At 46.9% G+C, this 15,799-nt stretch overlaps 1 protein-coding gene across 22 annotated transcripts in view; it reads right to left on the reverse strand.

The window, feature by feature from the left end:
- Positions 1-15,799, reverse strand: part of NTAQ1 (N-terminal glutamine amidase 1) — a 45,760-nt gene that overhangs the window by 19,973 nt on the left and 9,988 nt on the right. For 2 of the 22 annotated variants that reach the window (XM_082323766.1, XM_082323785.1), the window contains 3 exons: positions 9,827-9,938; positions 6,779-7,010; positions 5,945-6,702 (listed from right to left, as the gene is read on the reverse strand). The exons of 1 other annotated variant lie outside the window; for it this stretch is intronic. In XM_082323766.1, coding sequence (XP_082179892.1) covers positions 6,580-6,702; positions 6,779-7,010; positions 9,827-9,938 — 467 coding nt within the window. In that variant the 3' untranslated portion in view covers positions 5,945-6,579. 19 more of the 22 variants (XM_082323782.1, XM_082323784.1, XM_082323781.1 and 16 more) reach the window with 18 other exon arrangements.

The raw sequence follows: 15,799 nt of genomic DNA on the forward strand, positions 1-15,799 counted from the left end.
GATGCATAGTATACTGTGCTTTTTAGTAGAAAACAAACAAACTAATGTCTTTTTAATATGTTTTTCTTGGATCATTGTGGTGCTGGTCAGAACAGGCAACACCCGCAGCCTTTGTGGCCGAGGTGGCAGGTCCGGCCCGGCACCCCGGGGGTGCTGCTGCTTTCATGCGACTGCTGAAAACGGGTGGTGGGCGAGGAAAGACGCCCACTCCCCGCTTCACAGGGTCAACAACCAACCAACCCTGCGGGGTTTGCGTTTATAGACGGAGAAACGCAGCCGGCGCAGGAAACGCGAGTTCCTCCTCTTCACGGCACACCATGAATTTAGACTTATTTTAACAGGGCTTTTGAGTGTTGAGTTAAAAATACATGCCTACAAGAATAAGCTTATTTGTGAAATACATAAAAAAGGATGTCTCTGTGGGTAATCTTTGATGGGAACGCTGTGTGTGACAAACTGTCAGCAACGGCCTAGAAGTAGGAGCCTATCTTGCTCCCTGCCTGCGCCCAGCACCAGGCCAGGGTGGGCTGCAGTTTTGTTTTCTCCTTGCTTTTTCTCCACAGGCAAAACTCACCCTTTTGTGAGGGGTTTAGCTCACGTTATGGGCCAGAAACCTCCTCCTCTCCTTCCTCCTGCCCTGGTGCGGCAGCCCAGCCTGCGGGAAGGGTGTCAGAGGAGGCTACGCACCCGCGGGGCAATTGTCAGGCTTGACCTAGGGCCCATGTCCAGCCCAACCACGATCCAGCTTAAGCTGATGAGAGTCCCGTTGGGTCTGGTCGTGACTGAGCAAGTGTTTAAATGCTTTGGCAGGCTGGGACTCCAGGCACCGTGGCCTTGCCTTCCCAACACGAGGTGCCTCTTGGTACCACAGCCATCACTGTTCCCCTTGGGGTTTGGGGCACCCTCCTCAGCTGGGCCTGGGGGCCATTTTGTCCGTGGGTCTCCCGCCAGAACCTGACCACAGTTTTCAGCATGGGTTCTCTCTTAAATGACTTGCTCCTGGTCTTTTTATAGCTCTCTTGATGACGTGGAATTTATTCTTTCTTTTTTGGATATAGTTGGAGGTGTAAATCCAGACAAATATAACTCCTGAAGGGGAATCAACCTGTCTGTGCCACGGCTCAGCAGCGCCTGTGTTGCTGGTGGTGTATATAAAGCAACCAGGAGCCTTTTTAAACCTCTGAAACTGAAGTCCTTTTATTTGTTTTTTTCTTTCTTATAGACAATTAAATGGTTCTCCTTTAAAAGAGCTGGCTCCTGGCAGTAGGTAGAAACCTACAATCTTTCTCTTACCGCACACTTTTATGTTTAAAGCCTCTATTTTTAACCCAATGGTGGGATTCAGGGTTAATGCTCGTTAGATCTGTGTCTAGACAGTTGTGAAAAACAGGAAATGAATTACATTATAGTACGAAAGGAGAATTTAACCTTTTCTCTCCTCGCTAACACATGTGACTGAGGAAAATATGTTACAGCAGAGTATTTTGGAAAGTTTAAGGAAGCAGAAAAATGGGGGGGGGAGGGGGGGGCGGGGAGGGGAAGCTGTGTTTCCACAAGGCCTCGTGGGAATTATTTCACAGAAAATAATGAGCCAGACGACTCTGCCCTCAGCTACACCCAGGCAGTAATTTGTTTCCTCTGGTCCCTGCTGAAAAGTTGCATTTTATTATTCCCTGCTATGCTGAACATTCAGAAGAAAAAAAAAGCCAAGTTAATCATTTTCACACGCGTGCACAGGCACGTGCAATAGCTGCAAGAGAGAAGCCACCACGTGCCACCCGTCCTCAGGCATGTGGAGCCAGGCAGACCAGGTTTGTAACCCCCCTGGCCGTAACAGCACCTTACACCCCTTCTCTTCAGGCTGCCTAAAGCCTCAAGGTCTTTTTTAAATATTTACAAAGAAGTTATTTATTTGAATTAGAGACTGTAAAAATGCAAAATTCCTGCGCTTGGCCCTTCAGGAAAGTAAGAGCCCGAAGGCTTACCACAGGCGGCAGCTCAGCAATGCCGCTCTGTCCGCCGACATACAGGGTAAGAAAGACCCGAGTTTCAAAAGCCTGTTGCAATGAACCCAGAGTGTGAATTAAGCCTGAACTAGGTGCGAACAGCTGGTCTGCTCAGAAGGAGCTGGAAAGCGGAGGCCTGCGTGCTCTTTACCCGCTTATCCCCCCCGGCCCCCTGCAAAATGGCTGCTGTTTGGATGCAAAACACACCACGATCAAAAGCGGTACTGCAAGCATCTTCAATACTGCTTCTGAGCTCTTTCCTCAGAACCCTAACACAGCCCCAATGGTGTATTTTCAAGCCTTTCTCAACCCCCTGGGGCTCAGGGATGAGCCAGCAGCCGGGAGCCCCAGCAGAGGCACCAGGCGAGCGTCCTGCCCCGTTTAAAACCACCGTCCTCCCGCCGACGGCTGCATCTCCCTCTGCCCGTGCCTGCTCCTCCCCGAGGGTGCTGCGGGCCATCACGTCCGATCCCGCTCACATCCGCGGCCCTCCGCCGGAGACAGCCCTCGCCCAGCTGGGCACTATCGCAAGGACCCTGTTTATCTCGTGCATGACTTGCCTCCCTCGGCTGCAACTCTTTGCTGGAGCCAAATGTTTACACTCGCCGCACATGCTGTCAGCTGGCCAGAAACATTAATACCCCCATGGCAGAGCAACAAAGCCTTCCCAAGGATCCTCCGCGCCGCTCAGCCCAGGCTCTGCTGCTCCTGCCCTCCTGGGACCCCCGTTGCCTTCCATGGCTGCTGGGAGCGTAGAGGAAAGGCATTAGGTCCCGCTGAGGACTGTTTATTTGCTTCATTTTTATCATGATTGCTTTTAATTTTGAAGGCGCATGAATATGAAGTGTACCAATCACTGGAATAATACTGTAGCTAATTTTATGGCGCCTTTAGCACCATCCAAAAATAAAAAAAAAAACAGCCAACAAACAACCGATTCCCCCCACAATGAAGCAGTCTAAATAAAGTTTTTTAAGCAATACAATATTTGCCTGTATAGTTGTCAATGTTTCCACTGCCAGTTCCTCTTCCTAAAGGAACCAAGATTTGGCACGGCTTAGATCAGAAGAAAATACCATCTTTAAATGTTTGCAAAGGCGTATGGGATGAGGGAGGTGACAGGAGTTAAAATCACTAGGAGTGCTTTAAAATGTTGGCCTGGGAGCCTTGGAAAGGAAAGGGCCTCACTTTATCCAGATTTACTTGCCCGTGCCTGTGCCAGCGAGGGAAGGCGTGGAGCAGCAGCCCTCGCAGCACTTACACCCGGCCAGGCAGCAGCAGCCAAGGTGTGGGTCCTCCTCAGGAAAAGCCAACTGCTTTTGGAGTTGGAGGATATAATTTATCAGGATACATTATAATTTATAATTTATCAGCAGGAGCGGTGAGGATATAATTTAATGCCACTCATTGCTAATGCCGAGGTGAGCTTAGCAAGCGTGGGAGCTGATACCCACTGCAAAACACGCTGCCGTGAAAGAAGCCGTCTATACACATATGCAAAGAGAGGCACACAGACACACACGTGCAGACGTACAGACACACGATTAATAAAAGATGTCTTTCATCTGCCTGGCTCTGTAGTGTAAGGAAGGGCAATAATTTTCTTGTCAGCAGCAGCTTGGCTTGAAGGAGAGGCTTTAGGACATGGCTCATCCTGTGGTGGGGAAGGAATGTGTCTGCATTAATCACAAACATTTTTTTTTTGTTTTTCATGAATATATTCTGCCTGATGTAAGTATAGCCTGCTTTACAGTCTTAATGCAGCCAGAATTGGTGTTTGATTTATGGAGGAGGTGGAAATCCGAATAGAAAAGGATACAGGTATTCCAAGGGTCTTCATTTTGGTCCCTCTCCATGAGCACACGTGTTACCTCTGAAGTCTCTTGGTGTTGGAAACTGATGGAGGAACCCCAAAGCTCCTCTTGCTGGCCAGGGTGTTTTGCTGCAATACCCTCTCAGGTATCTCAGGAAGCCACTTTTACCTCCAGCCCATCCTCAGGTTACCAGATGAACTGCATCAGCTGAGATCTTGCATCCCACTTAATATTTAATCACACTTTGCCCTCATTTTCTTAAGTTGACAGTGAAACCCTAGCTTGCCTGTGTGCCACAGCACAGCGGTATTTTATTACAGAAAGCTCGAAACAAAGCTTCCACTTGCTAATCCAGCCGTGCTAATGGCCGTACCACTGGAGCTCCATAGATCGTTCTCCAAACAGCATCAAGCAGCAGCGAGAAGCAGTTACAACACTATTTGGGAGCAGGCCCTACTGCACTATGCAGGCGGGGCAGAGGACCTTACTGCGAGATACGATGATGCCATCTCAGACAAGACCAAGTGACGACGAAGATGGCAATGCCTCTTTTGGACTCCACATGTGTGCTTTTGTCACGTGTAGGGCCTCAGATGTCCTCAAGGCTGGACAAGCTCCACGTGTGGGTTTTTGCCATGGACTCCACTTGCTAAGTTAGGGCATTTGCTCATTGAATGAGCACAAATAATCCCCATTTCTGAGGATTTCTGTAAACCCAGCAAGCATCCCGAGCGGGGTGGTAATGTCCTGCCAGTTCCACCGCCTACCTCTCCCCTGCATGGAGCCAGCAACAGGGACACGGTGGCCCCCGGCAAGGGCTGGGGACCTGCACCCGCACGGCCAGGGCTGGGCTGAGCCTTTCCACAGCCGTGGGTTTCCGCAGTGGTTCAAAGCAGCGAGGCTGCAGAGAGCATTGGCAGAAAGGTTTCACTTGGGCTGTGCAGCCGCCGGGGAGGGTGACTGCGTCGCCCCTGCTCGTGCAGCCTTTGGCAGTGGCTTGGAGGAGGCTGGGGCTTTGCCTCCGTGCACGGATCTGACCTGCGTGCACGGGGTGAGCTTGGAGAGGCTGGCGAGCCGTGGCTGCTGGGACTGTGCGTGGCTCTTCTCTGCTGGGAACCAAGTCCCTTACTTGGCCTTTCAGATATCAGAAATATCCAACCTGTTTTTTTTTTTTATTTAGTAATTACCAAATAAGTTAAATGAGAACAAGGATTAAGGAAACAATCTTCCCAGTAAAACACCTCTGACAAATACGGCAGGTAGGGCACTGCAAATCCCCTCCAAGTCGCTCCTTCCAACCTACTGCTGGGAACAAGGCGGGGGGAGCGCCGTGCCCGTGCCCCCCAGCCAGGGGAGAGGCTGGACCCCCGCAGCCGGTCCCAGCACTGGTTATTTTGCATCTCAGGACCGAGCTGGTCGGGCTCCGTTTATTTTGTAGCAACTCCATGGAACGATGCATTTGAAAACAACTTCTGGCCAGACACATACCTTAGCATATTAAAAGGTATTTTTAGTACCTCTGGCAGGGCAGATCAAACTCTGCTTTCAGCTGTACTAAGACAACTCTATGGACTTTGCTGGCAGTGCCGCATATTCATACCGAAGTAGCAGCTGGTAGAAGCTACTTGACTAAATAGTCGCCTTTACTTCACGCGAGACAAAAACACAACTGCAGATAAACGCCGGTGGGATTCCTGACTTACAGCAGGATGTATTTTCTTCCTAGGAGCGTGACTTTGCCTGATAAAAGTTTGAATTGCTGAAGAAACGGCATCATGTAGCAAGGAAGAAATACTCTGAATGTCGCCTCCTCGATTTGTGATTACTTTGTTTTTGCACTGATATAAATATAACTGTGACCATTTCATACAGCAAAGTGCTCTGTGATGAGTACGGTATAAATAGTCGAACTGATTACACTGGCTATAAACAAGGACTGGAAACCCTTGCTTCACCCCAGCAGTTGGAAACGGTGGAAGCGGAGGGAGCTTTACAGCTAAATGGTTAAAAGCCGCAGCAGAACATTTTTTCGGGATGGCTCCAAGCATGGAGCTGGTGCGTTGCCATTTCAGCAGCCAAGCTGAGATGGTGGGAAGCATGCCGCCACAATTGCATACTAAAAAGAAGGGAAGGCTGAGATAACTACCATCTTCTTACTGTGTAGGCCGTTTAAAAAAAATAACATATAATGATTCCTGCCTTATTGCAGTGTTTGGGTTCCAGATATAGCCTTGCATGGGAAGGCCGGTATGACACTGAACCAGGCCAAATGAGCATTTCCTGCTTTTAAGTAATATAATGTCAGGAATCCGGCTCGTCGGAAACACCCTGCTCATCTCCCTCCGCAGCAGCGCCAGACACTCGAAATGAGCTTCAGGTGAATAACGCTGCTTCGCTCGGACTTTGTGAGGGACAGTTCACAGTTCAGGTCCTTTGAATGCTTATTTTTATCACTATAAAATGAAGCTCAGTACGCCTCATGCCTAGGAAGTGGCTTAGCTCACTCAGAAACTCAGGGACTTGCCAGAGGCCTTAGATATAGCTAAGTAAGATTTGTTTTAGCTGCCCTCAGTATCCAAGGTATTTCCTACTGTAAGTATAAGGAAACATTGAGGATACTTAAGCAACCATATTTGTTTATCTTAGGTCAAACTGGAGAGATTTTCCAGAACCACTACTGCAGCTGCACTTAACTTCTTGAAAGGCTGCATTTGTATGGAGTGCTTCGCTTCTGACTCCATCATCACAAATGAAAACCTTCACCAAGAGCTGAGCTCCACGGGGAAGGGTGCACGCAGGTGCTGAGCAAACCTGAGCAGATGTCTCCAGACACTCACTCTCTGGGCATGCTTCATTAACCTTGGCCTCAACCGGGCCAACTCCTGCATAAGGAGGAAGCCAGAAGGGAGAAGAAAATCACCAGCATTCCCTCCCTCAAGTTTCTGAGTAGGTAATTACCTGAAGAGAGACAGATGTCCAGACAGGTTTCACCTCAAGAGGAGATGAGATTCTCCAAGCCCATGAATCCGAAGTGTCGTAGGAGGGCAACCCCACCAAGCCTGGAGCCATCTGCTCAGGCAGCCGATGCGTGAAGTGACGCTCTGCAGGTCCTCCCCTCCGGCAGCATGGCTTGCGCCAGTCGCAGGGGACAGCCACCACCTGGGTCATGGATGGTGTCTCGGTCATGGTTCTGCAAGGCACCCGGTGGGAGGTAACTGTGACTACTGCAGGGACACGGTGGGATTTTCCCACCTCCTTCCTATTCCCTGGTATGGCTTTCTCAGGTCGTTCTGTCTACAACCCCTATTTGCTGAAAAGATGGGGGAAAAAAACTATGAAAAATGAGAGAACTTGGACCAAAGTCATTCTAACAAAGGACAAGTGAACCCTAGAGATGGCTGTTTTACCGTAGATGTTTGGAGAGCAACAGTGCTTCGGAGCACACATGAGGCTCTGGCTGGACGATGAGGGGGCGAGGAGAGGAGGCCATGCAGGTCAAAATGTCCCGACCGGGGCTCTCATCCCAGAATCTGATTCATACAAATGCACCTCGGTGCCTCCCGGCCTCCTTAATAGTGCAGATCAGATTGCAGCATCCCGGGTACCTAAATTTAGCCTCTGAAGTCCATAAATTGACAGCAAAACAATTAGTCTGATATTCTCAGGTGTCCCACACCCATTTCGGTAGGGATTGTGAATCCTGAACATATCCCCCCAAAACTGGTAGGCGGTTTGTTGATGCTGGCATATAGCCCTTGATGCGCAGGAAGGACTTGCGCTGATGTTACAGACCCAGGCAGTCAAGGGCAATAGTAACCCATTAGCCCCAACCTTGCAAGATACAGATCATCTCTGCGCTGCTGTCAGAATTATTTTTTTTTAACTGTAAGAGCTACTGGCAGGGCCCAGCGTGCAGGAGAGCGCCTCTGGCCAAGCGTCCCAACCCGCAGGTCCACCGAATGCTGACTGCTCTCTCTGCTGGCCAACTGAGAGATGGTACGTTCTCAAGACAGACTTGGTCACGTATAAGTTTGCAAAAATGCGCTGACCAAGCAAATGCGTGCCAGAAAGAACAGCTTTTTTTTTTTCTAAAGTCCCAAACAGGCAAATAAAAGAGGTCAGTTATCAAATAAATGATATTCTTAACTAAAAAGCAATAGGGAAGAAGAGAAAAGGGCAGGAGAGACGTGGGTGCCCTATCTCGTGCTGCAGCTTACTGCATCAGTAGGCTGATGGAGGCGAGAGGAACTACCCATGAGATAGGATGTCTCCCCATGATGAGTATAAGGCTATCAGGGTCTTGCCCTACGATGTCCAGAAGTAAAAGTGTTGGAGAATTTCCAGTGACCAACAGAATACAGAAGCTGGGAGACCGTGGGATTGTGAGTAACTGACCTGAGGGCAGGGGGATTTCTCCTCGCTTTGTTCAATACCTGACTCAAGGGTGACCTAGTCCAAAAAGCCACCGCTTAGGGGCTCTCAGCACATAAATCCTGTAGTAACTGGACAACAGAAAGACTTCGCTGTGGGAAAGGATGAGGTAAAGAAGGCTGAAGCGGAACGGAAAGCAAAGCTGCACTAAGCAAACAAGCTGCACTACAGCTTGGAGCTGTACCTGAGGACCACGGAGTCATGCTCTGCTGTATGGTGTACCCCATACGTATGTATGCCCGTGGTATAAAGTCACTTGAATCTTAGGTGTTTAAATACATCAGTGATCACAGAGCTGATAATTAGTGATGTCTGTGGCATTGGAGTTGCCTCCTCACCATCAGCTTTACAGTGGCAGTTCTTTGTACTTCTGATGTGCGCTGCTTCTGCAGGCACTCGGCAAAGTGGTTCTCAACAAACTTTGCTTTTCTGTCTGCAACTTACTGTGGTGCGCAGTGAGTAAACCACGCTGGTGGGGCCACCTCACGCATCAGTCTGAGGTGACAGCAGAAGGTTTAACACGGCATGTTCCCCAAAACAGTCAGGACGAGGGTTAATTGGAGAGAGAAAGGAGCAAAAAGGGGAGAGAATTCACTTAGTCCCTCCATGGGACACCAGGGCTAATCAGCATTAGAAAAAGGGCTGGTCTCTACTAATTATGGTGAAGCAAGTCACTCCTCCTTGTATTTGGGGCCCTAAATGAGCACTTGGTGTATTCCTGAATTCTGTCCTTCTGACAGCATACCTTCTGAAATGGCGATGAAATGCCACCAGGCTTGAAGGGCTACAGAGACAGCACCGCAATATCAACACCCTCAGCACTGAATGAAACCATTCTCTGGCTTTTACCTATCCCTCTGGAATGACAACTGTTCACAAGAGTTACAAAAAGATCGTTAATTATAGAAAAGCTATCATCACACACACCCAGCCTGCTACATGTAAAGTTAAGCATCTGTTCAGAAGGATTAGAAAGAGGACTGTCTCTTCACATATTGTTTTTTTTTTTAAACTTGTATGTTCTGAATAATGGTTGTGACTGTTCTCCTTCTTAACAGCCTCGATCCTGAAACTGGATTAAACCAGGCAAATTCTTGTGTCTGAGCCTCACTAAAGGGAGCATGTCACGGGTTTTAGGCACTAGAAAGCAGCTGAGGATGGCAGCTCAGTATTTAAATCAGATGACTCAAGTAGGGAGGGATGAGAACCTAATGTTCTGCAACAACTTAAAGGGTCTGTTGAGCAATGCACAGGAACTCTGTGTATATGAGATTCAGTCACTTACTTGACAGATGTAAAGGTGCTTAACATAACCCGTTCATCTAAAACGTGGAACTTGAAGTTCTCAGTTCTGCTCTTGCCTAAGCTGGGCAGTGCGTGCAATGCCCTGGGCACTGGGTTAGCATCTCTATAGAGCTGAGCTGGCAAATTTCTGCTGCTGTGCACATTCACAACCAGTCTTGACATCACTCAAAAATACTAAGTAACAACATCTTCACTCACTCAAAGCATGCCTGCCACATCAGCGTTGTGCAGAAAGAGGTGCCATTTCATCCAAACACCGATAAATCAGACCTCTTCCACAGGTGTATCTGGTTAAAGCCAGAGCTGCCCGCTCTCGGGAGAGCTCTGAGCACCAGTTTATCAGGAATTCCGAGTTCCATCATCTCGATCTCTTCTGGTGAAGCTGGTTCACAGAGACAGAAACGACAGATCAACTCTCCCACTCTGCAGATGAGTGCCCTGACAACTGGCCTCCCATCCGTAGTCTGTGCTGGCACCCAAGGAATCTGTGTGGTAGCAGCCTATCTGCATGGCCAACCAGCTGTGCTGCATCTGGCAACAGAAAGTGTAAGTTTCTACATTCAGCCAGCCCTTATGACACAGAAAAAGAGATGTCTGGATGAAGTGAATCAATCCCACAGTTGTTCAACGGTCTGTCTCTGCTGTTAACATGCTGAGTAAATTCTCTGGAACTGATGTGGTATACAGTAATAGAATACATATATAACAATACACCTATATAACAGTAATATACATGTAAGTATCTTTGAAGTTTTTATATTTTTCTGTGCTTACAAATAAAATGATCCCTTAATACTTAAAACCGTTACTGTGCTTTTCCTCAGAAAGACTTAAGTCCATCACAAATCTTTGTTGTAGTCTCAATCCCAGCAGGTTTCCAAGGCCTGACTGGATAAAGCCCTGAGCAGCCTGGCCTGACCTGATTTGAACAGGAGATTGGACTAGAGACCACCTGACCCTTCTACCATGAATTATTCTACCAGTCCGTGATTCTATGATATGCTAGTGTGTAAAGTAGAACAGGTCCAAAACCAGAGAATTAAATACCCCATCTTGGCCTGCTTCTGTAATCCCATGTTTAGGGCACTCTTCTAAGACGTGGGAGACTTTGCTCCAAAGCCCCAATCAACGTGATGGCTTTCCCGGGTTCCCCTGCAAGGATGCAGCTCGATATCACCTCGAAGGAAATTCAGCAGCAAGCGACCCTGTACGGGAAAGGCTTTCTCATTCCCTTCCCCCCGGCCGTATGTTCCTGCTGATCTCCTTATGCCAGCAAGAACAGCTGTCTGCCCTCATGGCAAGCCAGTTCAAGGAGCTAAGAGGCAGAAAAAAAATACTACTTCTTTCTGTCGGTTCAGCTTCCTACCCTGGATTACCGTGGGGCCAGGCAAATGCCAAGTGCAAGCACACGGGGGCAGGTGAGAATGCGCAGCCAGCGTAAGAAGGAAAAGCAACTGCATCTTCCAGCAACTGTCAGCACTAGAACAGTTTAACTGAAGTGGCAGGCGTTTAATTCTCCCCTCGTACAACACGGAAACCGAGATGCCTACCTGGTTTTACATAATGCTTGGGAGTTGAAGATTGTACTACTAATCTACGTTCCCTTTGTGGGTCTGGCCTTTAGGCTTCTGCTAAATAAGCCTAATTGATAAAGTTAGTGACTAAACTAAGAGGCACCGTCTGCTTATATAAGTGATAGAAATCAGAACATAAAGAAAATACACCGTATTCACTTCTAAAATGTGGCGACATTTAACAATTTGAGCTACCTTGTTCAGTATTTTATGCATATATTTTTTCAAAAGTTTTTCTTATAGCATGTAAATGCTCTTTTCAATTTGGGCACAGTGGACAGAAAAGTAATATGCCTACAGTGGGATGTCTGCCTTTGATTTGGCATGTTAAAAACCACGTTCATTCTTACGTAATCAAAATAAAAGTTTTTATTCAGTTCATGATATTGCTGATTGGGTATTCTATTTGCCCATATACTTATTCCATGTAAAGAAACGTGAACTATAAATACAATGTAAGAGCAGCAAAACAAAACACACCTGCTCAAAACAGAAGCAGGGAGAACTTCTTTGTTCACTTCACTTCACTGTCCTTCCAAGGAATAGCTGTAATCAGTCTGTCTGCCAAAGCGATGCACAAAGTCCGGAAGGGGAAACACTGAGCCCCATCCCACTTTGGGATTCATACTGATGAAATCATCCAAGTTCATCTTGGAGTCTAAAAAAGGACCAGAAAAGGGAAATATTTAAGCTCCTGATGCAGCTTCTGTAGCACAGGTATACATCTATCAAGAAAATGCCCCCAAACCCCTCTTTGATAGTTCAGTTCAAAATAGCGAAGAGTTCATAGCACACTTGCAAGATTCTGCAAGTTGTACAGTGCTATGAAAACATCTATTTCCAGTCTCTGAAGTACTGCTTTTGCCCCGATCTCTCTCTGCCCATGGCAATAATCACATTACTGTATCAGTAAGCATCCTTAGTCATTAGAAACTAGTATGCGTAGGGAAGAGTAAGATTTTTCCCTGCAACAGCAGCCTAGAAGGGTCAAGTAGTGTCAGAGAACTGGAGTGCAAATAACAACCAGCACAGGCAACTGCAATGCAACAGGTGCCTGTAGTCTTCCTGCATTCACACAATCTGATGATTACTCCAAAGCAGGGGAGATATTATTCCCCCATCAAGTTCTGAACCAAAGTCAACTGAATCAGCTTTTGCTCTTGTTCCACTGAGTACAGAGGAACTGGACCAGAGCAGCAGTCAGAATTGGAAGTTGCTCAGTGTCTCTCAGAAGCGATTACCCCCTTGGCAAACCTACAATTTGTTACTCCCCAGACTACAGTATTTGCTCTGTATTTGCTTTCCCTCCAGCCCTGAACTTTGTCCTTGCTGTACACGGCCACCCCACTGCCAGGCCAGAATATGCAGACCGGAGGAAACGCCTAACATCATAACCCAGCCCACAGCCTAGAGGGATGCTCAGGCAAAGAAGGGCACAAACCTAGGCTGGGGGCAAACACTTTTTTTTGTGAATCCAAAACCACTAAATGAAGTCAGAGGGGGAAAAGGTAAACTGCCATAGCTTCAAGAGAAAAGTAACCATGTCTGCTCCTTGCCAGGAGTTTGATCTGCTCTGACCCTGCAGGAGAGGCAGAAACCGTTCTGTCCCATTCATGGATCCCAGAGAGCTCAGTGGAAAGTGCTGGTGTGCAGTTTTGGGTTTAGGTGCCTTATCCTTTTTCTGGAGCTGGCCTGGTACCAGCTTTGCTGACTCAGAACCATGCTGATCAGAGGTTTCCGATTCCTCAGCCTAGTCAGCTCTGACTACAAACATCCGTGGGCTTGTTGTTTTATGTTCTCACTGACGATCTGCACAAATAATCTTTTTAAATGCCCGTTAAAACAAAACTGGAAGAGAATGAGTTTAAAGAACAGAGTGGGAGTGCCATTGGATTTACTGTTAGAGCTGTTCCGCTGTATTTAAGTATTTATTTTAACATGGATGATTCGTGTGCACATTTAAGGATTAAGAACCAAACAAGAGTAGGCTCTAATGAACGGATTATAAAATCCATAGGATGGAATTTGCTTCAGTTGCAAAAAGCTTGTGTAATTAGGCTTACCATTATGGACAGCGTAAGCGAGGAAGGGAGGACGATGTTCGGGAACCCCAGCCCCAGCAGCCCCAGCCATAATCCAGCCCCCAAAGCCCTCTGTTTGCACCACATCTACACTACGGCACAGCTTTGTGATTTGCCTAATCCCAGCTCTCACCAGTTCCAAGGTCTGGCCCCTAATTCCTTTCTTGTTAACCTGTTTGGGCTCTGCATGTTGAAAATCCTCACATCCAGCCAAGCATCTTCCTACTGCTGAAGCGAGTCTGGCAGAACAGGACCAATTTCTGCCGGACTATGTGGGGATTTAAAATCACACAATCCCAGCAATTTGCTGTTGTAGCTTAAGAACAATTAGTAGCAGATAACAGCTCTTGCTTGCTGGTGGACTGGTAAGCCTGCTTTCCAATTCCCAACTTGTCTTTTTCTCCCAGATGCTTTTGTTTTAATATTAATGTGATTCTTCATATAGTTAAAGATTTGAAAGATAAATAATTCCCTGCTTTATGTGCACTGAGCATAGTAGAATAATAATTTCATAAAACTGTTCTGTGAATGGTAAAGAAGCCTATAGGGGATTGTTCCAGTAGTTACAAACATAGCAGCGGCTGCTGTTAACAACTTGGAAGTTGCTGTCACAATGTCTGTAGGAAATGAAATACTCTCTTAAATTCAAAAGGATTGGGGCAGAGCATAACGCAGTCCATAAGAAAAGTTTAATGAAAAGAAAAATTGTTTTAACAAAGCAAACAGGAACATCCCTGTGAAGAGCGGATGGTCTAAGAACCAGTCAGTAGATGGCACTGAAGCAGTATGAGAGCTATCCATGGGAAAAAACATAGTGAGACCTCTCCCGTTTTATTAAATTCAGGAGGTAACGGTCTCTCTACGCCACTCTTCTTAATCATGTGCTGTATCTGAATGCCATGTATGTTATGTTAGACCCTGCAGCTTTAAGAAACAGCTCAGCAAAAATACATGAGAACACCACAAAGTCCTCTTCCTGAAGCAGATGAAGAGTGACAAACACCAGAATTTACAAAAGAGACAACTGGATTCTACAGTGGACAAACCAAGATGATTTCTCCACAAAAGCAAGGAGGAGCATGCTTTATGTAACATTTATACACGGTCAAGAGCACCAGAATTTTTTTTTTTTAAAGATTTTCATTGCGTGTGCAGTCCTCCTCAGGTGCTGTAGCTATTATACTAGCTTGCATTTGTGCGTGCTCAGAGCCAATGCTTCCTCTTTGACGAAACCCACTTTGTTATGCACACACACTGTCAACGAGACCTAGCTGGTGCATTCTGGGATTCCTGCTTGGTTTTATTTTTTTAATCAAGTCTGACAATTTTGCCCCTAGCAGGGATGAAATAGAAGGCCACGCACTATCAGATGGCATTGTTAGCCACGATACTTGTGGTTTCTGCCAGCAGCAGTTAGAAAGCAATGTTTCAGCCAAGCCTCAGCCTGGCTCACAGACCTTGGACTAACTGCGTAATGACAGCTGCTGGAGGTGAGCAAGTCTGAAACAAGGCCTCCAAGATCAGCTCTGCTGCTGCCTAGCCTTGGGGGCACCTAAAATACTTAGAAAGTTGGGCTCTTCACAGGCTTGCGTAGGCATCTACAGTTCTCTTCAGATCCCCCTCCCTTGCCTGAGCAGGGAGAGAAGTGTTTTTGCAGGCGGAGTCGGAAGGGCTGTTAGGACACTCAGCTGGAGGGTGCTGTCCCCGCAGCTGAGACAAAACCAACTGTGCAAACCACCTTGATCCATCTCGATGTAAAACAAAGCTGGTCACCTTAAATTATCTTTCACAGAAAGCAGTGTGATTTCAATAAGCCACTCACAGAATTTAAATATTTCTGTCTTTACTTGTACCTTTATTGCCTCTATCCCAGCTTGATTCTTTACTTCCACGAAAGCTCATGAAGTAAGGACCTAACTTGACAGACTGGAGTTTTATTCTCAAACGAGAGGAGCAGAAGGTTCCCATGAAGTGCATATGAGCTACTTATATCCGTATCAGTGCTGCTTCTTTGCTTTCACTAGGATCCTACCACCACCTCAGAGAGGAGGTACAGAAAGGAACCGCAGACATCTGCCTGGCCTCTGTCTAGCAGCTTGCCTGTTACATAGACCTGTCACACACAGTGCCTCCAGAATTTCTCAGCTGTCCTACTCATGCTCTTCAAAACAAAAAACCGCAAGTAAAACCCCATCATTCATGACTACCAGGGATTTTAATAATAATAATAGAACAAAAAGCCTTTACAAATCAATCCTGCCACCGTGCTACCAAACACCTAGGGAGAACTGAAATTCAAACCGATGCCTTTCAGTGTTAGACCTGATGCTAACAGTTGTATGTAAGCAGTAAGACCATCTGTTCTGAGTAATCTTGAAATGCACTGTGCAAGCTGTATTTTACACAGGCTTGCAGTAAGGAGGGCTGATCTCATCAGGACTCGTAAACTAAGCAGAATCAGATCTCATTAATTTGTGGAGAGAAGACTTAAAAGAAAACCCCAGGCTGGGCTCGCCAGCCCTAGAATGATGAATCTGTGCACCAAATTGCATCTTCTTAATTTTTACTATTTGAACAAAATACCAGAC

The sequence above is a fragment of the Platalea leucorodia genome, assembly GCF_965183815.1.
Source record: "Platalea leucorodia genome assembly, chromosome: 1".
NCBI lineage: Eukaryota > Metazoa > Chordata > Aves > Pelecaniformes > Threskiornithidae > Platalea > Platalea leucorodia.